We start from the raw sequence: 25,302 nt of genomic DNA on the forward strand, positions 1-25,302 counted from the left end.
CCCATGTGCGAAACTTGTAGAATACGAAATTTTTCACCGGTTCTGACATGTTTGCAAATTTTGGTGAGTTTTCGAGTATGTTTAGGCCATGTCATTTGGGCCTACTTTGCAGAAAAAAAAAAAAAAAAAAAAAAAAAAAAAAAAAAAAAAAAATATAATCCGAGCAGATTCAATAGGGACCTCGCACGGTCGTGCTCGGGCCCTAAATATCCTCTGCTGCACCCAGCTACGTGTGACTCACTGGTTTTATGTCACGATGAAGGAAGCCCACAGAGTGGATGCTCTCTATGGCCTCCAGGATCTGGCGCCCCAGACGCAGGGTGGTGCTGATGCTGAAGGTTCCCCTGGTCATACTCCTTCTCAGGTCAGCCAGGTTACGACCCTGAGAGAGCACATGCACAAGAACAGTAAGCAAAGTGGGAAAATTTGAAAAAGTCTGATAAATTCCCAGGTCCTCTGACTCTCCTCACAAACACGTCATAAACGGCAAGAATTACTAAAAGTATTTATCTAGCTCTCTTTTGGGAACAAACATAGTATCTAGACAAATAAATTCACTATTAAATGTTTTAGTGACAGTCATGTTTGACAGTGGTGACAGCTAAATGTGGTGAGTGGACAACAGTGAGAAAAAAAATTAATTCAGCTGCACTGATCATCTCTTATTAAACACATGGTGCGGTCGGGAGTCAGTGCAGTCCACAGTATGGTTATGTAAATCACAACCAGACCACACTTTCAAAACACACAAAGCTCATCTATCATCACATTCAGAGAATGTATTCATGAATTTGTGATCATGTGGTAGATGCAGTAATTGAAACTAATTTGATGTCTGATTGATTGATTTCTCAACATCCTTTAGATAGACTGACATGCAAATTTGTACAGACATTTATGGTCCCCAGGGGATCCTAAAGACTTTGGCTGTCCCCCAACATTCTACAACTGTGGGAGCTTGTTAGCATTGTCAATGTGACCATGTACATCTAGGTTACTAAAATGTTTGCACAGTATGTTAGTACCTAAATTATTCTATTATTATTATTACTATTATGTAGCAGTATTTTTAGAATATTAAGAATTATTTATTTAAAATTACAATCATTCATCATCAATTCTAGACGAGAAACAGCCATGCTGTCCCTCTGAAAAAATGTCAAACCTTGAGCAATGACTCAAAGTGGTTTGACATAGGACTGTATTTGAGCAACTTTGGCTGAACAGCGGCAACTGTGGCCACAAGTGACAATTATAGCATAATTGAAAATACTTAATCTTAGCCACCATGAGCTAGCAGTCCTAACCAGACCAAGTAAGGCTGAAGCAACAAAACCCCTGAACGTACATAATTAAGCAAGGGGTGCATTTTATTCCTTATCAATTGTTATTAAAACTATTCATCTATAAGAGAAATAATGTGTTATTATTTTTTAAAGCAACATAGTTTGCTTTAATCTGTTCACTGATTTGCTGATAAATTATTTACTTTATAAAATGCCAGTCACAATTTCCCAGACCCATAAGCAGCATTTTTTAAATTACTTGTTTGTCCAACCAACAGTCTGAAACTAAACAATTAAACGATTATTAAAAGTGTTTCCAGTCATTTATTTGTCAATCCAATAACTGATTTCTTGCTTCAGCACAACTTTGATGTGTCACACAAAATGAGTGCTTATGAGGCATTAAGTTCTCTGCATTCAGACCAACCTGAAGCTCCATCACCACGTAATTAAAGCGGTCATTGCGGCCACATCCCACAAAGCGACACACATGGTCTTTACCTAAGAAATAAAGGAGGACAAGAGAGTTTCAGGTTACTTTGGCAGGAGAAGCAGAGGTCACTAAACAGTCACCTGACGTCAGCTGTGTGACTTGATCGTCAGACGCGGCATGCTGTGTGAATCATGATGATGTGTTATGTTCATATTTCCCTTCCCTTCCCTCTCCACTCACGACAGCTCACTGCCCTCCCATCACCAAGACTACCCTGTTGATTTATATGCTACAGCACACAACACTGGGTCCACACATGTGCATGAATGCCTTGTGTGTTTGTGCATGTGTGTGAGCAAGTGTGCATGTGCTCTGGTCTCAAAAGACATTGCTGCACTGGCAGCATGACTGCGGCCACACCCCAAACCCTTCAGCACGCAGTGAATGCAAACAGTTAATAACAGAACTTCTCTGTAAAATGCACTATTTTTATTTCACCACATTCTTATACAATAAATCAAAGTAAACTTCCAAAAGAATCCAAAAACAAAACCAGCTATTAGTAGCTAGATATGACTGATTAGTCTTCTTAAAAGGCACTGGGTTATTGTTTACTTGTTACAGCTGGGTCAGCAATGTTTTGGGGGGCTGGAGTTCAGCCCATCTCAGATTACATGCTGGTTCCCTCAGGAATCAACAGACCAATGATGCCCCAGGCCGCAGTCATTAGACAGCAAACATGATCCCATACCATTGATTTTCCTCTCAGAGCGAAGAAAGGAAAAAGCCATAGTGATTAAAAAGCAAGAAGGTTTAAGGGAGGGAAAAGACATAGTTAAAAAAGAGAGAAAGGAGTAAAACTATACAGCCCCTCTTTAGGAGCTCTCTTGTGTTGATCCTGTGTCTCTGCTGTCAGATGTTGGAAGTGTCCCAGCACACAAACATTCCTCTTGTACTAGAACTCTGTCTTCAGTTCCTGTCATCTGAAACTTTTACATTAAACCTCCTAACACTTAAACCGCAATTAAAACGACAAAATTAAAATATTTTCCTTCTCTTAAGGATTTGTTTTTCAGCCAAGAATGCTAATGATACACGCAGTATCCTCTTTTGGGGCGGATCATTAGGTCACGGTGACAGGGAGAATCAATCAATTTCCAGCAATGTAACAAAATCTACTGCATCCATTTCGACTCACCCTGGAGCTTCTTGAGCACGGCGACCTCCATCTTGAGCACCTGTTTGGGCTGCTGGGCCGACTCCACCTTCAGAGCGACACTGACCCGTGTCAGCAGGTCCAAAGCCTCGTAGATCTCCCCAAACCCACCACCCCCAATCTTCTTCACCTAGAGGAAGATGATGGAACAACATGGACAGTGAGATGCACATTTATAGGACGTGGGAAGCTTAACAAAAGTTAATTTTTGTTTGTTTTTTTGCTCTGTTTTTAATCGGTCAGTCTGTCAATATAAAAATCAGATGGTCTCCTTTGGTGACTATGTGATAGGATTAATTTAGGCATTTTTGTGTAGTATTATTCAGGGAAGTTTCACAGAGAGAAAGGCTCTCTTCTGCAGGAACGCTCTGATCACACTCTCACAGTTACACACATACACACCTGGAAGCTGCCCAGTACAACCACAGTCTGATCTGCAGATTAGATTATTGTCTTATATAGTGTTTCCAAATTAGTCATAAAGAGCCAAAAAACGAGAATAGTCCATGCAATCATCGAGAAAAAAGATTTTCTCGTTGAGGTCTTTTCTTTTTTAAGACACAATGAAATAGATTCAGGCAGCTGTAGAATATCCTGGCAGGGAGCAGTGTTGAAGACCTCTCACAATGGTCTATTTTGTGACTTCGGTTTATATCAAACAATTTTCAAAAGCCTAAGGTGGCCTATTCACATTGCTTGCTTTGTCCGACTAACTGTACAAAACCCCCCAAAATATTCAGTTTACTATCACAAAAGAGAAAGATTAATCGACTCTCTTCAGATCTACCTGACAATAAATGGGAGTAGGTAATTAGTGATTGCTGTTTGTGCATGTGTGTGTATTTCGGACCTATGTATATGTATAGTAATAATAACAACAGAGTGAAATATATTTGAGTTCCGCTACAGGGATTATAAAGTCTTCTTCTTCTTCTTCTTTTTCTTCTTCTTCTACTTTTCACCTGTAAATAGTTCCTGTCCTTGGTGCTGATAGCACTTGCACTGATGAAGGCAAAAATGGTAGCACACTTTTCTATATGACACCAAGAGAAGTATGTGATTCATTTCACTATGCTCTCTTGTTTATTTCACTCCTTCAAACTGCCCCCTGCCGTTTCACTCTCACCTCTCAGTACTAGTAGAGCTTTAATTTCTTCTAAGACCCAATGTGTCCTTCACTGTCCTCCTTGCACACACACACACACAGTCTTCTGTCGCACTAGGAGCTAAAGTCGTGGGATTAGCTGCAGCGTTCTTATGTAACTCTGCTCCTTAGAAGACAAGAAGTGGTGCCAAGCTGCCAGTTAGGAATAACAGCCTCACATGGCACCCAGGCTGGTACAGCAGTGAGAGACATGGGCCCACGGGGAACACTGCTGTTGCTGCCTATAGCACACTGCACTGCCATAAATAGCTATACAGGCTATTTTTGGATTTCCCATACTGCAGCAGCCCTACCTGGAGCGAGAGACACGACCCCAAACTGTCCAAGCCACAGGTGAGATACTCCGAGAAAAGCAGGAGGACTCATAGGCAGGGGAGAGCATTGTTTGATGAACAAAGAGTTGTTTGTGGAACAGAGGGCGAGCTACGGACAGGCAGTGATGGGGCTGGACAAATTGCCAAACAAAATGCCTATTGTAGTTGAATAATATGCCACATACCACTTTCCATCGTTCCTTGACCAGGGATAGCACGCTTAGGATGTCAGCTTGCTCCACTCCCCCGCTCATCCCGTTTGTGGACCAAGGACGCTGTCCTCACTGCTTCCCCCCTCGACCAGCTGCCTCAGACTGGGCCTGGCATTTGGGCCTTGATGGAGAACCCTATGGAAGCCCAAGAGAACTTTCAGAAGCTGAGGAATAAAGACCAAGGAAATCAGATGAATTCTGATTATTTAGGATCATCTGCACAAACTGATAACTTCAGGATCCTGAGCTAATCTTCTTGGTTGTTGAACACCGAGGTTTTGAATATGCAAAAGGCCTGTTTTTCTATTTTAGGCCTGTTTGAACTATATGTGAAAGTTCGAAAGTCTCCCAAGTGGAGAGACAGAGTTAAACCCTTGGCTTAATGTCTGCAGCTTTCTGATACTCGACCATCGCTGCAGCTGCCACACCTGCTGCCAGCAGTTGTCTTTCTAGACAATCTCACCCCACCAACTCACAGGCAAAAGTCCATCATCTTAAATTACAAAAAGGCTTAGTATCATTTTCCCGGCCATTTATCTTCTGTGTATGACAGCCAAGGAACAGGTCTTATGAATAAAGTACTATGTGTCTCGGCAGATATAATGAGACCGTTTTAATATATTCATTAGGGTGATTAGCTCTGGCTGTGTGAAATATAAAACAATATCTTATCACGTACAGTAGTATACATTTTGAATAAGTACACTGATGTTAATCATATTGAAGTTGAACTGTGTAAAGTCTATAAAATAATTTCCTTCAGATGGCATTTTGTAAGCAAGTTATTCTTAATTTAAGGTTACAAAAATATGTATCACGATAACTTCAGTTCATCACAATATGAGTCTTTCAAATGAGTTTACATTGTAAAACCAGATTTTTGGGCATCCCCAGGTCAAAATCCACAAATGCAAATGTTTTTTGTCAGTCACTTTCTGATAGGTTGCCCCTAACAAAAAAGTTTGTAAATCGGCTTGCAAACCAATTTACATTTATTAATTATTACACACTTTATACAAAGCCATCACGTATGCAGTTGAACATATTAATAAATTGTTAATATATTTACCTTGGTCCAGATACTCTGCAGGTTTTTCTAGGTGGTGAATGAATTAAAGAGCTACTGAGACAACTGTCCTGCTAGATGCATTTTTGCAACCTGACAAGCCAAAAGGTGTTCCTATTTATGGCTTATATCTAATCTATAAAGCATTAGTAGATTATTCATTAATAAAGCAATTAGTTACAACTTACAAATCATTAATAAAGGGTAAGTTATTAGTAAGCGGTACCAATAAATGTACTGCCATGCACCATAAGCTTCCTTTCTCTCTGTACAACAACATTAAAATGGGAGTTTCCCCTGGATAAGCTATGTGTATACTCCTGTATTATACAACATCATAGATAAGCATTTCTCAGGAGAGCACACGCTGGTAACTTCCTTTAGTCTGGCTTCAAACGCTCAAAGCAAACCCAACTTCGATTCATCATTCTGCACACGGTGCGCGGGCGTCTACGGTTATGCAACCAGCCTTCAAAATACTATTTGGTTGCAGGGCATGACATCCCGACATCAAGGAGGCAATCAATCCCATCATACACCGGGATGAGTTTGGGAGATGGAAGAGGGCAAAACATGGTTGGACCAGATAACTGTGAAATGACAAGCATGAAATGGGACCTAGGGTTATGACTCAGGAGCTCTAACATACAGATAGACTAGTGGACGAGATGTTTCTGCTTAAGACATACTCTATTAGTCTTTCTGTGTATTCTTTCTGTAAACACATTATTATAGTGAACATACTGATGAGACCGTGAGAACAGCAGGCCTTTTATTAACAAGTAACAACAGTAAAGTTATGACAAAATTGTAATTTCCCTTAAAATCTAACAATGATTGTGTGCTTACAAATGAACAATACAGAGTCTACAGCCATGCTAACAGTTAAGCTCCTTAATGCTAACATGCTCAAAATAAATTACATTCCGTTGTTAAGCAGGTAATGTTTCCAATGGACATCATTTAACATGTTAGCATGCTATCATTTGCTAATTAGCACTAAACAGAAAGTAAAGTTTTGGGCAAATATCAATTCTGACCTTGTGATGGCACTAGATGAAAAGTCAGGGGATCACAATCCATCATGAGGAGATCGTGAATGTTTGTACAAACCATAACGGCAAGCCATAGCTTTGTTGTTGAGAGATTTTTATTGTGGACCCACAGTGGTGGACCAACATTGCCATCCACTAAGGAAACAGGAGTTGAACTGAATCATGTGTGAACCTCTCTTTAATGAAGCCATACTGGCCAAAGCAGAACTGAACTCCTCTAACAGTCTCTTTTTGGCAACAAACTATGCCAATGTCAGCCACCAGAACTATCTGAGGGTAGACACAGATAAAGCAAGTGAGAGCTGTTTTTGTAAAAACATTGGTGGATTTCTTGATTTTATGCTAACTGGCACAAAAACAGAACTCACCATCCACGCCACAGAAGAAACATGATGAACAAAACCCTTTCGTCCCCGAGGGATGAGTATAAGTCACTGTAAACACTGATTAGATAACCTCTGCTGTGAGTCCTGTGTTACGACTTCAAGGTCACCCTGTTCTAGTGTTTCCCTCCTCTGATGGGTAGAAATAGTTTTTTCCATCACATCAGAGCTATCGTGCATGAGGCATCCTTTTCTGCTGCTGTTTGCAACATTCAATGTCTATGGCTTAGAGAGTTAATGAGAGAAAAACCCAAGCTTCTGGCAGAAAACTGGAAGATATAGGAGAAATGACGGATGTTTTCGGGAGGTTTCTAACCTAACCTAACTTAACCTACACTTTCAGGTATACTTCTGTATCTCTCAAAAACAGCCCAAGTGAGTCAGAACAGCAGCAAAGACACTGGGGTCCTACCTCCCAGTCGACCCATAGACTGCATATAACAAGCAAAAGCCACATGCACTCAAACACAAGCTCGTACACAAATTGCACACAACTATGCAAAAGCCATAGCTGCCACACGCTGTGACTAATCTCACACCTCACAATGAGGCACGGCTCTGCTCCTCCTCCTCCTCCTCCTCCTCCCCCTCTTCCTCCTCCTCCATAGGAACCAACCATCAATGAAGAAGAAAAAAAAGAAAAAGCAGCTAAGGAGGAACAGACCTTGGACCAAACGTTAAACCAATCTATGACAGCTCGCTCCCGTCTCATCATGAATCACGCTTCCTGACCCCCCTGTATCTCCATGGCGACGATGGTGCAGTGCCATTTTCATTTAGCTGACTGCAGCTGACTGCCGTCGCCTCTGCCCTTTTTTGTCTGCTGGATGCCGCAAGTTTTACGGATACATAAAAGCATCATAAAATGTGAATGAGTGATCCCACCCTTGAGGATCCCTCCTCCTGCTCCACTTAAAAGCTCCGTTTTGGAGTTGTTTGTCAATAAATATTGACAAAAAGCAAATAAGTTCTGAGCCATAATGCCATCTATGCACACATATGCAATAACACGTGGCCCAAGTGAGAGTAAACCAAGCGTCTGCTTAATTTTCTGTCTAATTTGAGTGTGGTCTGGCTCAGTAGACAAGACAGGGAGACTTGTCAGGCTGCTGCTTGATGAAATAAGTGTCTGGTCTGACAACTATGTGTGCAGGACAAGGCCCGGAGAAGGAGCCAGGAGCACAGGGAGGCCCTCCACACTTTGATTCCTCTCAAGTCACAGCATGGATGCAACTGATCCAGTGGGAAGAAACTGTGATGGGAGTGTGTGTTTATATGGCATAATGGCTCAACTGAAGCCTTCAAGATCAAGCATGCATTTACATAAAGAGCAGTATTTGGTTTGGGTAATTACTGTAAATGAACACTGCCTCAAATCCTTTATTTTAAGAGCTAATTGTGAGAGTTTGAAAAATGCAAGCACACACACACACTAAAATACTTCTGGTAAGTTGTTTTCAATTGGATGTGACGTTGTGCAGCAATGTCCTAAACCTCCTCTCCTCCCTGCAGAGGGCTGACTGTGGCTTTGCTGTGGAGAGCTGTTGCATAGCGAGTTGGTTGCCACAGCAGATTTACTCAGGCGCGTCCACGCACACTGGCCGTCCAAAGGCCACGCAAACCTCTTCAAGCTTGACGTGTAGGAGGTTATACTGACAACATCATGCAGGATAACAAACTCAATGTATGCAGCTGCAAGAGACAAATAAGGGGTGTATAGGGTGGTAGAAAAGGGCGAAGCCGAATGGGGTGGGAGCATAGCAAGGCCTCTGGATTCTGGATCCTTACCTCGGGTCTTTTGCTGCCAGTCCTTGATCCAAAGAAGAGCCGGGTGTGGTTACAAAAAATCCTCTACGTTTGGAGGCGGCGGGGACGACGTTGAGCGGAATCCCATAGCGAGCGAACCGTCCACAGGAAGCGGCGGAGGCTGGTTAGAAATAAGCGAGCGGAGGCGAAATATGTCTGAGTGTGGCCGTCCCTTTTCTCCTTCTGCCTGTCACCTCAGCATCTCTATCGGTCGCTGCGGATCCCCGACGTGACGACTCTGTGATGATCATCAGCCTTCCTGCGTGCGCGGGCCCGATTCAATCGCCCCTCGCAACAGCTCGGGAGCGCGCACCGGGGTCCTTTAAAAGCTCGTTCGCGGTCCATAACAGTCAGCGCGCGAGCTCTGCACAGTCGTAAGATGAGTGTTCAACTTTTTATATACAGTCTATGGTATTCAGTGTTTGTTTTCACGGCTGTGACATCATGTCAAATAATATCACACATGCACGCCGTGTAATGAGAAAGAGGAATGTTTTAGAAATTAAAATGAAGCTTAAAAAACAAGTACTCTCTGTAGTGTTTGAGGACACAATCTAAGCAAGTTTGGAATGCGGCCACAGGGGAAAAAAAAAGTTTTCGCAAAGACCACTGGGAGGCGGCGTTAAGTCAAAGATGGTGTATGTGACTGATGGCATACACAGCAATAAAACAGAGCAACCCTCCACTTTGCAAAGTTGACATTTTCTATTCCTCGGTCCATTTAAAAGACCTCGTTTCCTCTTTTTTTTGCACTGACCACAAACAAGCATTTCCCCGCACTCAGCAGTCCTGAAAATAAAGTTGCCTCAAAAAGTAACATACACACACAATTGTACCACTTTCCCATTAGTACCATTACATTGACATTTATACATAATCAGAATCACTTTTTATTATTGTTTATTAGTCAGGTATGTGCACTCACATTAGGAATTTGACACTCTCAATGTACATACACAGAAAAAGCATAATCTCACAGTAGAACAAGCTCAACAAAATAGACGTAAACTACTATGTACATACATAGATATATAAACAAAAACAAAAAATATTTTGTGCAGGTGTTTTTATTTACATGAGTTACGTGGATGTGCAATGTACTATATACTATAAGCCATGAACAGCATGAACAGATAATTAAACGATCAAACAAGGCATTATTTCTCCTTACTCCATATGTGAAAATTCTCCAATGAATTTGGTATATTATGTTATTTGGCTGAAATATTTTAAAATCCACAAATCTAAGAAAATGTGGCCCACATTGCTGCGATGGGCTATTTTTCATCTCTAGTCCCTAGACAAATGTTATGTAGTCACCTTAAAAAGGAATATACAATTGAAAAGCATGTAGATCAATACTGAAAAAAATATATATTAATGTTAGTGTGAATATCATTCATAACATTGCCATTAAAACATGCAACACAGACGCACACAACATGCAAAGCAACACAATTGGGAATATTAATGGTAATCAACATACATTATCAAGCAATATTTTATTTTAACTTGAACTTGTATCTCTACAAACATGTTTATGTAGTTAACATGATACCATGTTCTATTATATATCTATATAATAGCATATTTTATTTGATTGTAACATCAACAAATCAATGAAATGATAATGTATTATAGTAAACAGAAATAAAAATAATAATAATAATTAAGTTTTTTACAAAAGTAAATTACTTAAAAAGTTAAAGCTCCCAAGGTAACTCCTCGATTTTTGAGTGTCAGAAATATGAGAGGGAAAGTGCAAAGATGAGAGAGGGGATAAGAAGGTAAGGGGGGCTAGGGAATTCACTTAGGGAAGTGCTGGGGAAGTCATTAAATGATATGAGTACACTGTTATTTCGATTCTTAAAGGAAACAAGACTGGCAGAAAGGATATAGGTTAAATTTTGTGTTTGTTTGTTTGATGTTTCAGTTTTGTTTTGATGATTTATTTATTTATCTCCGGCCCACACTCCAGTACAGTAGGTGGCGGGAAGGCACCAATCATGTTGGATGCCAACCGCCGTTAAACAACAAAGAAGAAGAAGAAGAAGAACACGGTAACTCCTCGCGATAGCGGGGTCAGTAGGATTTCGATGCGATACCCGGAAAACACTATCGGAGTGGGAGCTCTTCCTCCACACAACAGATGGTGACGTTTCCCGATCCGACCTGTCAGTGTGCTGTGTTGGTAGCTGGTGGGTAGCTAGCTGCTAGCTGACCTGCTGAGCTACCTCCTCCGCCTCTGAAGGCAGCTGAACTGAGCCGTGAATGAACCCCGCACCTCAATGCATCCCCTGTGGCCGCGATGGCAGCGACAGAAACGGTGTGGGTCTGAGATCTTAGCCATGTAGCTAAATGGTTAACTATATCTGTAGCATAGTTAATGTTAGTGTGATTCGTGCCCTTAGCTATTTACACCAGTAGCTAGCTTTTTTCCCTGTCCGGGACAGACGGCGGCAGCTAGCCCCCTCTCTCGCCACTACAGGAGGATGCTGAAGCTGTTCGGTGCACTGGTTATCCTCGGACTGGCCCTGGCGTGCATCACATCCTGGGTGCTGGACAGCTATGACACGGCTTGGCACCCTAAACGGAGCGTTCAGCACCCGACTGTCGGTGATGGAGATGGGAGTACCCCACCATTTCCCGGCGGCGAGTTGAGCAATATATTCTGGTTTATACAGGTGGGCTTTATTCCGTCTTGCTAGCGAGCTTTGTTGGGTCTTGCAAGCCATTTACCAAAAATGCTGTCTTTAACCAGTATTGACATTTTTAATTTTATAGACTATGTGAAATGATTAGAATATCTACATTTGGCTTTGTAGTGTTGTTATAAAAAGAGAGCAATGTCAGTTCACCCACTGAACTCTCTGAATGATTGACAGAAAGGGGTCAATGACCACAGAAGTGTGTCATTGTCAGGTAAAAAGGTGGTTCAGCAACTCAGTAAGTTGTATTCAGATGTTGCACCTTTTGTGTTTAACCACTCTCATACTGCTGTTGAAACAGACCAGATCTCAGAACCTGTTAAATCTATTGTTTTATCCCTGCTTCTGTTTTTTATGTCTGTTTAAAGGTGTCTGACATTCACATAAGCCGATTTCATGATCCAAGGCGCATTCCAGATTTTGAAAAGTTCTGCACTGACACCACTGAAGTGATCAAGCCAGCTCTAGTGCTTGCAACAGGTACAGTAATCCCCCCATCTTTAAATAGTTTAACATACTTGCACTGTAATTAGGCTGCCTGGGGTGTGGCCTGCACTTTTTTGCAAACCCAGAAAAATATGCTGCTTCACTGAAGCCATGCTGTTTCTCTGCTGTGTTTTCTTCCACTCTGCAGGGGATCTGACAGATGCTAAAACAGAGAGTAAGGTGGGTTCCCTCCAGCATGAGGTGGAGTGGCAGGCCTACCACAACATCCTGAAGAGGTCCCGTGTGATGGAGCGCACTAAGTGGATAGACATCCGTGGAAATCATGGTGATTAACTGCAACACTTCTGTCATCTTAATGTTCCTTTTAAACGCATTGGTTCAGCTGAAACATCCTAGAGTAGGGAGTGTACAATTTAAGATTTTCTCTCAACAATCCATTAACTGTAGTGCATAGTATCACACAGGAAGTCATCCTCCCCCTCCTCTTCAATGCTGCCCCCCCCCCCCGTTATTGGATAGCAAGCTATTAAATCTGAAACAAGATATCCTTACTTTGTAACTATCAAATAAAGAAAGCTAGTTATTGGATTGTGAGTTTCTCGGACAGCTATTCTGCTGTTATTGTGGGTTCTAACAACAGACTTTGCCCGATATTTTGCAGTAACATGAGGAAATCTGATTCCTTGATTAAACATCGCTCCATGCCTGGGATTTTTATCATTTAACATCCTGGACACTTAAATGACAGGGCAATAATACAATAATGATATTTATTGTGTTATAATTTTCCTCAATAATATTATAACAAATGTTCAGTAAAGTTATATACATGCTTAATTTTAATTAATTTGAATCGTGAACGAATTAGCAAATTTTCTATTAAGATATTTAACTTGTTAGGGAAAAGCCGTGCAGCTTCCACAACGATTTAGCTTTTTTTTTTTTTTTAAATGCAATTTCATGTCTTCGCGGGAAATGGGGAAAAAAAGATTTAACTTAATTTTACTCGTGCATATTTGTTAAAAAAAAGATTTGATCATAATTGTTTTGAGTGTTCTACCTCAGATTTGTGAAGTGATCCACTGTTTGGTGAGTGTGCTTGTTTTGACCTTAAAAAATAGTTTGACCACAGTTAACCTTCTGGTTTCTTCAAAAACCTGCCTTTAAACTTGAAAGAAATAATGATATGAAATGTTTTTATCGTGATAACATTTTTGGCCATAGCCCTAGGCCCTTAGCAGTAAATCTCAAGGCTGTCGTCTGGTCAATTATCTTTGTATGTAGTTTATATTCTGCTAGATCTCACCTTTATTTAATTTTTTCTGACAGATGCCTTCAATATTATTTCACTGGATAGCATCAACAATTATTACGGGTGAGTATGAAATTGCCAATAATGTTACAGTAAATGCCTGATTTACATCCAGCTGAGAGATAAGAGTCTACTCCTGCATGTCTTATAGCATCAAGCTGAGTGTGAAGTCGATCAGAGCACACAGTATCTTCAGTGCCTCTGAATCATGAGTAGACCTATTTATTAACAATAATCCAAGCTGTCTGAGCTTCCTGAGGACCAAAATAGAAGCAGAATCTACATGAGACTCAAATTATGTTTTATGTGACAGTGCTGCTTCTGTTAATGCTGATTGATCTTTTATCTCTCTAATATGCGTAATGTTGTGGTCAGATGGCAGACAGACAAAGTCGGTCCTTTAAAATGCATTAAATTAGCTCAGGAATCTATTAGGATTGGAGCCGCTGGCTGCATCCCAGAACACAGTGTCTTGTTGCTTACATAGACTTTATAAAAATTTCCCCAGGAAATACTCAGCTAATCAGAAAGTTGGCTCTTTCCACTACGTTCACAAAACTCCCTTTGGCAACTACTCCTTTGTCTGTGCGGATGCCACTCTGACTCCAGGACCCAAGAGGCCGTACAATTTCTTTGGTATTCTCAACCAGGTACGGCTGTCTACCACCGGCTCTTGACAAAACATAAACATTTGCTGAATTTGTGACAAACTCCAAAGACACGTTAAAAAACAGTTTTTGTTATTACACTTGGATTTGTTAAAGGTTAGAAGAGACTTAAATAATTTAAGGTCATAGTCCTCTATGAGGAAATGTGGTCATTCAATAGTGAACAGAAAAGAAACATTTTTTTATTTACAGCACAAAACATCCAGTATCCTCTTACTTTAAACCGTTGTTCAAACGGTGCTGTAAACATGAATTTCCTGAAATGAAACCATGATAAACAAAAACAAATGAATAAATTAAGTACTTGTACACTGTAGATAATGAATGCTAAGGAATATGTAGTTATTTTAATGTTTTTTTCTCAATACATGACAGACTCAGATGGACTTGCTGGACACGTTCAGAGCTGAGAGTCTGAAAAGCAACCAGTCGATCTGGTTTGGCCACTACACCACCTCAACTGTTGTATCGCCTTCACCAGGAGTTCGGGATGTGATGAGGTAAGAAAACACTGGCTGTTAGAAGCTAAATCATTGTTTTAAAACTGTGTGTGTTAATGCATACTAAATGCATACCATCAAGTCATGGTGCAGACATTCAATTGTGACATGATGGGAGATTTCCTTTTTGGAATTCTTTATTTCGCATTTTTCGGAATATTCAAAATATTGTCAAGCAGTTGTTGGGCATATTATGTGTCGTATGTTATTTTAAATTTGCGCTTCCTATGTTTAGATCTGCAGTTGCGTATCTGTGCGGCCACCTGCACACACTGGGCGGCCTGATGCCCGTCCTCCACAGCCGACACCCACAAGGAACCCTGGAGCTGGAGCTGGGCGACTGGATGGACAACCGCAGGTACGGGGGGGCAGGGAATGGACCACAAAATAATTCTTTCACTTTTTTACTACTCTTGTTATTGCTTGGTTTTTATGCAGGAACCCTGTCTCACGTCTGTCTCCAGGTACAGGGTTCTGGCCTTTGACCATGACCTGCTGAGTTTCTCTGACCTGAAGTTTGAGCAGTGGCCTGCAGTGCTCATCACCAACCCCAAGGATGCACAGTACCTGCATCCCGGAGTGGAGCCGTTGGGTCGAATACGGAGATCGACACACATCAGGTGTGTGTTTGTCAAACCATGAACCCTTCACTAGCACTAATCTAAATGCTTCCACAGCACGTGGTTTCTCTGATGTCCTCCACACACATATTTACAGAGCGCCTGCCCCTGATATGTAATTGTGGATTACGCCATTGTTAAATAAACTGAAATAACTTCTGCCTAGTACTAAAACATACATTTTCTTGTTTCTCAATAGGATTTTGGCCTTTTCAGAGGCCGCAATCACAGCGGTGCATGTGAGCATAGATGGGGAACCTCTGGGGAATGGCCACTCTGCTGGAGGTCCTCTCTACGTTCTGCTGTGGGATCCGTCTCTCTACCTCACTGGATTGCACACCCTCAGAGTAAAAGTGGAGGTCTGTACAGCCTTCACGTGAAGTAAAAAGTGTTCTGAAACTTATTATATATAGTTCATAGGTCTTGATTCAGTTTGGTAGGTTTGTTTGCTTAAGTTCAATTATGATTCAGTAGATCTGCTGTCTGGACACTGTGGCTTAGATACACTGCTTACTATGGATTACTGGCAATTTCTATTATGCGGATTTAAAGGTGCTAATGCGTATATTTATAGATTTAACAATTTGCTCCTTCCTTATCGCTTTGTGTGTTTGCTTGTGAGTCAGGATTCAGCTGGCCGGTCGTCAGTGCGGGAGCAGCACTTTACTCTAGAGGATGACCTGACTCCCAGCTTTGGTTTCGCGCAGTCTTTCATCCTCCTCACAGACCACTACATCCTGGGCCGGGTGGCCTTCATATTTATAATGCTGCTGAATGTTGGTGTGCTGCTGGCATTCAGGTTCTTGCATGTTCCTTCTGGGAGAGGTGAGTTGTCACTGACCGCCATGCTTATATAAATACATCATCATAATTTCATTTACATTACAGGAAACTGAAGTGCAGTTAACTGATGGAAAAGTCTGATTGTGGAGAGAAGCAAGGTTCACAAACAAACATGTGAATGCTGTATGTCAATTTAGCATGTTAATAAAGACTTGCATTGTCATATAGGAGAAGTAATTATTTAATAAAAAAAAAAAAAATGTTTTTTTATATATATTCATGCATTTTTGTCTGTCATCTACAGGATTGACCTCTCAAGCGTGTATGTCGCTCCACCTGGTCAGTACAATGGACACCTTCTACTACTCTCTGCTGCTGTTCAACCTGTGCACAGCCTTAGGTGGGTCAACTGCTTTGTCTTGTTCCCGCTTTGTCTTGTGCTTCAGGCTGCAAGCACATCCAGTATTGTTAATAGAAAACCTACACAATATCTGTGAGTATCTGACTCAAATCTACAACATAACATAGTTGGTCGTGGTTATCACATTCCTTCTCTCCTCCTTCAGGTCCGTGGTTCGTAGGAGAGCTGATAGATGGCCACAGTGGTGCCTGTTTCGCCTTTGGGGTGTTCGTCGATGGACACTTCCTGGAGGGCAGTCTCACTTATGTTGTCGGAGTCGTTCAGGTAAGACACTTTATTCAGCAAATCTACATCTCAGTAATGTCTGTACGTGAGCATGACCTTCTGCAGATATGCTGTGCGTGTCATATTTGCATATATTGATTATAACTAGCAGCTAAAAAGTATTTTTTTTATTAGGAAAAGTTATTACCCGATTCAGTTACCCTCAGCTCTACGGAGACTTAAAGTGACTTCCAGCTCACAGTTTGCTCTTTTGGGTTAGGGTTACTCTTAGCAGGCAGCTGCCCTAAAAAAATGTCTGTATGCTGCCCAGCACAAAATGGCACATTTAGCATTCAAAGAGCCAGATATTTCCCTCAGGCATTGGTAGAGACCATCATCAAGTGGCCAGATAGACAGCCCCAAATGAGTGCTCCATATCTGTGTAAACAGGCAACTGTTTGCTGGCAAGTTTGCCCTATAAACTTAAAGGTGTTCACACAGCATGTTTCTGTTATTGCAGGTCTCACTTTTTTTGAGTCATCATATTAATCATATTAATATGTTCCATTGACCTACTAGTGTGTTTTGCATGTGCACAACATCTACACATTAAACCAGTGGTTCCCGCGGGGTTCTGGATCCCCCAAGAGGTCCCAAAATAAAATAACAGGGTAACAAGATAGTTAAGGAAGGGAAAGAACACATTTGCTAAAAAAAGATATTCTGTATGTTTCTCTGAGTTTTTCTAGTTTTAGATGTATTTTCTTGTAAAATACTGAAAACTTTTATTGTAATGAAATTATCTGGATCAAGGAACTGTTTGTTTGAGCGGCTCACAGGTCATGTTGACTTTAACCTGTGATGAGGGGTCACAGGTAAATATTTATGGGATCACAAGCCAAACAGGTTGTGAACCACTGCCTTATACTTCCATTCATAAATTTGTACCAAACATGTTCTGTAACCCTTTCATTTATATGTTTATTTTCTGTTGAACCTTTGATGGGTCAGTATTTTCTTGTGGAACACCCCACAGCGATTATCAATCATCTTATTTTAAGGTCTAATCACATTTACCTGGACTGATTTCCTCTCTGGCAGCTGCTGTTCTTCAACATGCCCCTCACCTCTTATCTGTGCTGGAGCCTCCACCACCGTTGCCGCGGCAACACCTTCCGATCCCACTTCCTGCGGCCGGGCTGCCGCTGGCGGACTCTGGCGGTTCACTTTTTCATGCTGCTGCTGCTCACCTGGCAGACCCACTCCTGCTACTTTCTCCTGGAGACCTACGGCCTCGTGGCCTTTTTCCTGTCTCCGGTCCGCACGTGGGCGCTCGGCCTCAGTCTGCTATTGGTCTACCGTGCCTGGACAGGCCCCGCCCCTCTCATTCGTGACAACAACAAGAGCATCTCTCCCTCTTGACAGTAGTTGCACTGTACCACCATGATTTCCCTTGAGCCTGACTCACAGATATAGTTTGCTGTCTGTCTACCCTGGTAGCCTCAATTTTCCCCACGCAGCCCCCCACCCCCTTCTTTCTCTCCTCCCTCCAAAGCCACTTCACAGTACATAACTCACTATCCTGTTTCTAGATAGTATTGTTTACTTAATATGCATGTTATTGTAAAAAAAACAAACAAAAAAAAAAAAACGGTGAGCACATTTCTGGCCATATTCATAGCAATGTGTACAATGTATTAAAAAACAAAAAGACAAAACACCTTGGATACATTAAGGGTTGAATAGCCTATTTGAGCTATGTGAGGACGAGTCCAATGTGTGCCGCAGATATCAGTATACTGTATAAGAGCTGTATTCTTCTGTGGTTAAGCTGAGTCATTTACTTGAGCTTTAGCACTTTTTGGAAGTGTTGCCTTGGCCAAATGCCACTTCACCACTGCCAAAGGATGAATAAGAAAGATTTCACCTTTTATTCTTCCCTCTGAAAACCATTTTCATTCACTAACGACGGCTGGACGTGCCAAACCGATCCTCATGTTTACCTTACAACTTACAAATCATTTTGTATACTGTAAGCTTTTCCTGACGTCCCGTGGCTGACGGAGCGTGTTAGTTACAGTAACTGTGGTGAAGATGACACAGGTAATTCAACCTAGACGATCATATTTTTCAAGTTTATTCTACACATCATTACAGGAAATCAAAGGGAGGACAAATCAGCCTCACACTGTAGTTGAGCTGTGTACAGGTAGTTAATGATTGAAGGGTTTTTTAAATCAAATTAATTCTATTGCGCACAACTGCCACTAAAACCTGTCAATATTCTCATTGAATAATCATCAAAAACCTCTATGCCGGTTGAAAACACTAAAAACAAACCGGCCTGACTCTTCGTGCTCCTTCAAATGTGACTACAGGAAGCAGCTGTTAGTTTCTCAGGAATGTGAGCACTTGAACAATAGGCTGGTCCCAGTAGTATTTCAGGACAGTGTTTTTGTACTTCATAGTAGCTCAGTGAACTAAAACCATGTCAAGCAATCAAGATGTGTGGTGGCAAAAAAAACTAAATCTAAATGAATGTGTTTATAGATGTGGTGAAATGAGATGAACCAGTAATATATTGTTTTTATTTATTCATTCTGATTGTATTGAGTGATTTCTTCCCCCCCCCCCCTCTTCGTGTTATATATCTACACTGAAAATGTGTATTTCTCTGCACCCTTATGGTCAGTGATGGTAGAAGAGCGTTTCCTACTTTTGGAGGTTAATTTGTCCCACTTTGTGTGTGAAAATGTGTTTTTCTGTATTGCCCAGAATGTGCATTCCTTTTTTCTGTGAAAGGTGTGTGAGAGAACTCAACTGTGTATGTTGCACTCAAATTTGGTCCTTTCTAGTCAGTAGCAGCAGGTGCTGGATTCCACAAGAAAGACAAAAATAAGACATAAATAGGTTCACTCATGGTCTTCATGTGAAGACCACATTTATCAAGTCTTTTAATAGAAGCAATGTTCCAACAGAGTTAGATCCTTTCATTTTTCTCAAATCATGCCCTTCATGAGTGCAGAATAATTCCTCAGTGCTGCGATAAGACGCAGTTTAATATTAGAACAGCTGCTAGACACTGGGAAAATTTAATTATGTGCACTCTTACTGGCAATGGTTTATAACTTTTTTTGTCTCTGCATAGACATGTCTTGCTCATTTTGTTCGGGAGCATTATATTATATTTAGTAATTCCAGCATAAAGATAGTGATGGACTTTTGTTTTGGAGAGTTCTCCTCTAATGACGCCGAGTACTTTTCACAAGCTATGTAATCTGTCCACACGGAGGCAGCATTGAATGGATTTGGAGGGTAATCAGAGACGAATGCCGCATTTCACTTCCACCTCCCAAAATCCAGTTGCTCACTGATTATGTCAAACAATGAATCTGGTTGTGATTGTTCTGTACTGTGCACTGACTTGACTGTTCACTAGAAAAACATCGACTCTACCACCATCACCAAGTAATATACTCTAAGTCATGTACCGGTGTTCACTTGACTTATTCTGCATCACCCCCTATGTTCGAACACTGACATATGAATGAATAGATGATTTTACACCTGCCACATATTTTTCTTGTGACAACTGAAATTAGAGCCAACCACAATTTTATTTTGTTAATGGTTTATAGTGCTGTGAAATAAAAATGTTCATTACAGTAAATCATATACTTTGTGTTCGTCTTCATGTCATTGTCACATAATGTGACACCGGAGTGAACAAGAACTACTGACAAGACTGTAGTAAAAAAAAAAAAAGGTCAAAAATATAACTTATTTATTGATTATATCAATAAATAATGCTGTTAATAATATTCTTTATTTCAAGCTCATCTTACTTTAAAAGTCCTTACTCTTTCTATTTGTTTGGTCTTGTTACACATTTAAGTCATTTGTCTCCTCCCCATTTCCCCACACATTTCCAATTTCCCTCATGCTTTTATGATGTGATGGTCATGTGTATGTATCTTAACTGAAAACATTGGTGAAAAATGAACACCAGCCATTTCAGCTAACTAAAGCTCTTAAAACTAAACCTGCCAGTGCATGTAATATTTATCATCTACATATGGAATACTTCAGCTGGCAGGCTAATGCTACTTCTTTAGTTTAACATTATGGGTAAGGAGATATTAAATCACAACTACTTGCCAGCCTTTTGCTGCTGTAACAGAAGTTTAAACGATGATGCTAAAGCAAAGTGGATTACTTGTTTTTACACTTAATTGGAATTATTCTACTAACAGAATGATGTATTTGAGTAAAGTATTAAAATCCAAGACTTATTTAACTTCTAACCACTCTACTCTTTGTCTCAAGAACAAAATTTCAAAGAACCTGTGATTTTTCATGCATGTTTCATAATTGTAACCAACTAGCACCAGTTAATCAATGCAATATCTTACTAGTGTTCATTTAGTTAGTGTTAATGGCGGTGATAGAAAGGCAACTGTAGGTTAATTTCCCAAGGCGTCTGGTGAGAGCAGTCTCTACTGGCAGCTACAGTGATTTTCTTCACTACGATATCTTTATAATTTGCTTGCCAATGTTTCCCCCTTTCATCATAGAGCAAAATGCATCTGCAAGAAAAGGAAAGAATGATTCAACTCCTGCCAAGTTGATACAAAAAGGTCACACAAGAAAAATGCGAGAATTAAAACCCACATACCTCCCATATTTTCAATGCCATTCGCCATAGTTTCCAGCACCTGCAGAGTGGAAGCAAAATTATAAGTAAATTATGGGATGAAAACAGATGGGGAACAGACATGCATTTTGCAAACGAACAAGGACACCCACAGATCACAACCATTCTGTCCGTACCTTGATTTGACTGGACTTAACCCACTGACTGAGCTCACAGAGGGCAGCGTCTGCCTTGTTCATGTAGTTAAGCACCATAAATCGCTCCCGGCTGATGTTCTTACTTCGCAGGGTTTCCTTTATCTCCTCACTCAGGGGCGGAGGATACGGCACATCCTTGTTGTACTGGGAGATCTGCCCACACAGGATCACATGGCCACCGTTGTTCATCTGGGGGTAAGGAGAGGGTCGGAGGCCAATGTGTCAGATATAACACACACACTAATTTTGCAAATATTGGCGGTACAATCAGGGAAACGGCAACAAACACCTCAGAATACACACATTTTGCCACTAAACATACAACAAATGGAAATAAAAGATCCACTACATTATGCTCTGCACAGACGCAACTCAAGCAGTACCTGTGTGATTACAGTGTCACTGATGGCGCCTCCCACATTGTCAAAGTAAACATCTATCCCATCAGGGCAGCACTCCTTGAGCCTTGTATGGACGTCCTCTTGGTGGTAGTTGATGGCTGCAGAAAAGCCCAGGTCTTCCACTAAAGCTCTGCACTTGTCATTAGAACCGCAAATTCCAACCACTCTCACACAACCATCCAGCCTGCCAATCTGGAAAATAGACGGAGGTTGGAAATGATACATTTCCTTCACTTCCTTTTCTTTGTGATCTAATCTGTGTTTGTTAGCGTCTGTGGTTCGTTAGACTAGATCTGCTACCCTGTGTGTGCTATGTAACAGTGATAGTTCCCACCAAACATCTTGACTTTATCGTCCTTACATTTAATTATCTACTTTCATATTCATAAATTACAAAATAACTGTGAACTCAGTATATGACAGAGTAAACGTGTAGAAACTCTACAAATGTACCTGTTTCCTTGCATGTTGCCAGTGTCTCAGATAGCTACAGCTGTATATAAGACATCAAAATCTTATTGGACCCAAATCTGAAATTTGCTGTATTTACCTGTCCAGCTATGGAGCCACAGGCCCCAGCTGCGCCACTCACCACCATGGTCTGATTGGCTCCTTTGGTCACATTACCCTTCTCCCTTACACCCAACAGTGCAGTGAGGCCTGTTATACCAACTGCTCCCAAAAAGTAGGACAGGTGCCCGTCAACCAACTGTGGATCAACCTGCAATAGACAGAAGGTAATATCATTCAGTCAGTATTTGCAGCAGGCTGTCTTTTCACATGCACTTTTAGTACATGCATGCATTTTAAACAGCAATATGCCACACCTTCTGTAAGACACTTCCTTTCATAACAGCATAGGTTTGCCACGGCCAGTTGAAAGAAGTGACCGCATCTCCTTCAGTGCAAGTGCTGCAGCGGCTGGACTCAACCACGCCAACACCTCCACCATCCACGCACTCAGACAGCTGCCATGGAGTCAAGTAATCAGCACCGGTGTCGTCATTCATTCTGCATCGCTGTGAAGCCAAGACAAAGATAAATGGGATTGATGGAGATGGGGAAGCTCTTCCTGCAGTTCCATGGTTGAGTCTTTGACATTGGCTGCCTAAACCTTTCTGTAGGACTAGTTGACTGTATGATATCACTTTGGTTGTGTAACTGCAGTGAGTCCTTGTTTTTTCACTTAACTTAACAGTAATGCATATTATGATCTGAAACATTATTGTTTTGTGGCTGCCAATATAGAATAGGAATATATATATGTATGCATGTATTCTGATTGTATCAATACCATGTAAGGATCGACTGAGAGGTGAAGCGTACGAACAAGGACCTCCCCATCTTTCAACTCAGGTGTTAAAGTTATGTCCTCAAGGCGGAAATTTTCGGGAACTGGCGCCCCACTTCTACCTGTATATCAATGAGAAACGTTGCTTTGAGTCAACGTTAGCCACGCGGTGCAGTAACGTTGAGCACAGGACGCTGTGCACTGAAAGGGCAATCTTCTGTTGTGGAAAAAAATAGAACACTAACTTTCCTACCTGGTCGTGAGTTGAGAACGACTCTCTGCACCTGCATCATTGAAAAGTAACGTTAGCCTCGATAAGTGCTACCTGAACTGATAAAGATTACAAACTTCAGGCTTTTGTGTGCGCTAAGGTCACAGTGTTGAAATGTGTTAAACGCAACACGACAAAAATAGCTAAACACTGCATTTGCATTCCAGTACAGGCTCTTTCTGTTCTGTCTGAAGGCTAGCAGAAAGTCAACAGACCACATTCAGCGCACAGCGAGAGGATTCCCTGTTAACAACTTCCGTCTTCGTTTAAAACATGTCAGGCAGCTGGACCGATCTTTTTTAGCTGGGAGTTTGTTAGCTATTAGTGTTTGATTTCGTATGTATGTTTAAAACACACTTAATGACACAATTAGCTAAGGGCATCCCTTGTTACCCACTGTCCATAGGTCTTTAAATTTTTTTATGTTTAGCAGGCAGCCGTTTCATTTACGCATGTCTAGTAGGACATTGTTGAAATTATTTATTTGCTAACGTTAGCTAACATTAGCTGACATTTTTTGAATTATGTCAACGCTAATGTGAGGTTGTTATACGAAAGTGCGACATTACATGCCCAATGTTCCGGTGTAGTAGATGTTTACTATTTTGCCAGTGGTAGGTGGTCTTTTCCTAGGTGCAATTGTCGAGCCGTTAAGGCAGCTACGGCGAATCAGAAACGGTACGCGCCCTCAACAATCTGTTTTATTATTCCAGTTAATCAACACTGCAGATATTTAATATATACAGCTGTGAATTTAACTACATTTGCCAGTCGACGATGCCAATGCAACCGGTCCGTGTCTCATCAAAGATTACAAGCGCGGGTAGGTCCCATGCTAGCTAAAAGTGTTTGAAAGTGGAACTGGGAAGTGACGCCTTGTGGAGGAATCTGAAAAAAATAAAAGTTTATGGGCTTTAGTAAGTCGCTGCCGTTACACTAGCATATCGTCAACTTTAGCTGCAGCAGGGTACCATCAAAACGGGGAAATGATGACTCATGTGCCATGGAGGGACAGAGTTTAATGTAAGTAAGTTACTGTAAGGATATTCGCTTATGCATGCCATATGGTGCTAGGCGTTTTATTTACGTGGCAATTGATGGTTTAGTACGCTGTTACGCATTAATGTGTTGTTTCTAGACAGCTAAAGTTAGCCGTAAGGAGCGGTTATGAACGTAGCTAGCCTCCACCCCCACCCCGGCACACAAACGAAATGTCAAAATCCCAGAGGAAAGACACCCAGTGTACCGTTTAAAGAAAGTGTGTCACCTGTAGCTTGCACATGTTTGTATTAATGCCTGGTCTTCCTCTTACTGTGGTATCAGCATGGTCAGCAGAGTATACAGTGATATGCTGAGTTTGACAATCCCAGCCCTAAATAACAGAATCAGGATTGGTCAAGTATTATTTCACTGCTAGTCAATAGTAACATTTTAATACTTCAAAATTGCATCATATCTGAAATAGCTTCACCATTTTTGCCCTTGATTTTGTAAAAATGCATTTAAAAAGGAGGGATGAGGGAAAATACAGGATATTGGCCCCTTGTTCTGCAACTGTATTCTTTTCATTCATCCCTTAATCTGACAGTTTCTTGATTAAGAAAATGTAAGAATAAAAGGAAAAGTGCCCATCACAGTTTTCCTCAAATGGATTGTTTTGTCTTATCAACAGTCAAAAAGCCCAAAGATATTCACTTTATAATGAAAGAAAACAGAGGAAAGTAACATGTCTTTATTTGGAGCTGCTAAATAATTTGCCATATTTGCTTGAAAGCTGACTTCTAATTTAATCAGTCTACTCATTTCAGCACTACTGGTATCAGCTTGAAAAAAAAAAAAAACATTGAGAAAAGGTTAACACAAATAAGCACAACACGTCATTTCAGTCT

General features: G+C 41.0%; 4 protein-coding genes across 7 annotated transcripts in view; 2 read left to right on the forward strand and 2 right to left on the reverse strand.

The window, feature by feature from the left end:
* The window catches only part of ttbk2a (tau tubulin kinase 2a), an 18,260-nt gene extending 9,103 nt beyond the window's left edge, over positions 1-9,157 (reverse strand). Inside the window, exons 1-5 of the mRNA XM_046062974.1 lie at positions 8,919-9,157; positions 4,600-4,761; positions 2,918-3,065; positions 1,714-1,787; positions 242-382 (exon numbers count right to left, since the gene is read on the reverse strand). Coding sequence (XP_045918930.1) covers positions 242-382; positions 1,714-1,787; positions 2,918-3,065; positions 4,600-4,668 — 432 coding nt within the window. The 5' untranslated portion in view covers positions 4,669-4,761; positions 8,919-9,157. The remainder of the gene's footprint in view (positions 1-241; positions 383-1,713; positions 1,788-2,917; positions 3,066-4,599; positions 4,762-8,918) is intronic.
* Positions 9,158-11,011: 1,854 nt separating this feature from the next.
* Positions 11,012-20,274, forward strand: tmem62 (transmembrane protein 62). Its single transcript, XM_046063431.1, has 14 exons — positions 11,012-11,262; positions 11,425-11,620; positions 12,013-12,124; positions 12,279-12,416; positions 13,421-13,466; positions 13,912-14,053; positions 14,447-14,571; positions 14,807-14,929; positions 15,036-15,191; positions 15,391-15,550; positions 15,818-16,016; positions 16,279-16,374; positions 16,541-16,659; positions 17,701-20,274. Exons 1-14 carry the CDS (start codon positions 11,225-11,227, stop codon positions 18,019-18,021), a joined length of 1,971 nt encoding a protein of 656 aa, XP_045919387.1. The 5' UTR covers positions 11,012-11,224; the 3' UTR covers positions 18,022-20,274.
* On the reverse strand, positions 20,198-23,663 carry ptgr2 (prostaglandin reductase 2). 2 transcript variants are annotated; one of them, XM_046063433.1, is made up of 8 exons: positions 23,396-23,663; positions 23,146-23,264; positions 22,679-22,870; positions 22,402-22,572; positions 21,834-22,043; positions 21,430-21,639; positions 21,275-21,314; positions 20,198-21,185 (listed from the first exon to the last, which is right to left on the reverse strand). In XM_046063433.1, the coding sequence occupies exons 1-8, from the start codon at positions 23,433-23,435 to the stop codon at positions 21,124-21,126; spliced, it is 1,044 nt and encodes a 347-aa protein (XP_045919389.1). In that variant the 5' UTR covers positions 23,436-23,663; the 3' UTR covers positions 20,198-21,123. The 2 variants fall into 2 exon arrangements, with proteins under 2 accessions (XP_045919389.1, XP_045919388.1); XM_046063432.1 differs by lacking the exons at positions 23,146-23,264; positions 23,396-23,663 and having other exon boundaries at positions 22,679-23,089.
* mideasb (mitotic deacetylase associated SANT domain protein b) overlaps positions 22,437-25,302 on the forward strand; it is a 30,491-nt gene continuing 27,625 nt past the window's right edge. For 2 of the 3 annotated variants that reach the window (XM_046063425.1, XM_046063430.1), the window contains exons 1-2: positions 22,437-22,588; positions 22,708-24,436. The gene's annotated coding sequence lies outside the window, so the exon portion shown is untranslated. The remainder of the gene's footprint in view (positions 22,589-22,707; positions 24,437-25,302) is intronic. The other variant, XM_046063426.1, reaches the window with a different exon arrangement.

This window comes from Micropterus dolomieu, linkage group LG11 (assembly GCF_021292245.1).
Source record: "Micropterus dolomieu isolate WLL.071019.BEF.003 ecotype Adirondacks linkage group LG11, ASM2129224v1, whole genome shotgun sequence".
NCBI lineage: Eukaryota > Metazoa > Chordata > Actinopteri > Centrarchiformes > Centrarchidae > Micropterus > Micropterus dolomieu.

What these genes read in the sequence shown, in the direction of transcription:
- ptgr2 (XM_046063432.1), bottom strand. Translation starts at nt 23,074, where the DNA reads ATGTTTCAGATCATAATATGCATTACTGTTAAGTTAAGTGAAAAAACA. An exon ending in AAGGAAGTGTCTTACAGAAG is followed by an intron (nt 22,573 to 22,678) that starts GTGTGGCATATT and finishes TGTCTATTGCAG; the next exon opens with GTTGATCCACAGTTGGTTGA. An exon ending in GTGACACTGTAATCACACAG is followed by an intron (nt 21,640 to 21,833) that starts GTACTGCTTGAG and finishes CCTTACCCCCAG; the next exon opens with ATGAACAACGGTGGCCATGT.
- tmem62 (XM_046063431.1), top strand. Translation starts at nt 11,225, where the DNA reads ATGCATCCCCTGTGGCCGCGATGGCAGCGACAGAAACG. An exon ending in AGACATCCGTGGAAATCATG is followed by an intron (nt 12,417 to 13,420) that starts GTGATTAACTGC and finishes TTTTTCTGACAG; the next exon opens with ATGCCTTCAATATTATTTCA. An exon ending in ATGTTGTCGGAGTCGTTCAG is followed by an intron (nt 16,660 to 17,700) that starts GTAAGACACTTT and finishes CCTCTCTGGCAG; the next exon opens with CTGCTGTTCTTCAACATGCC.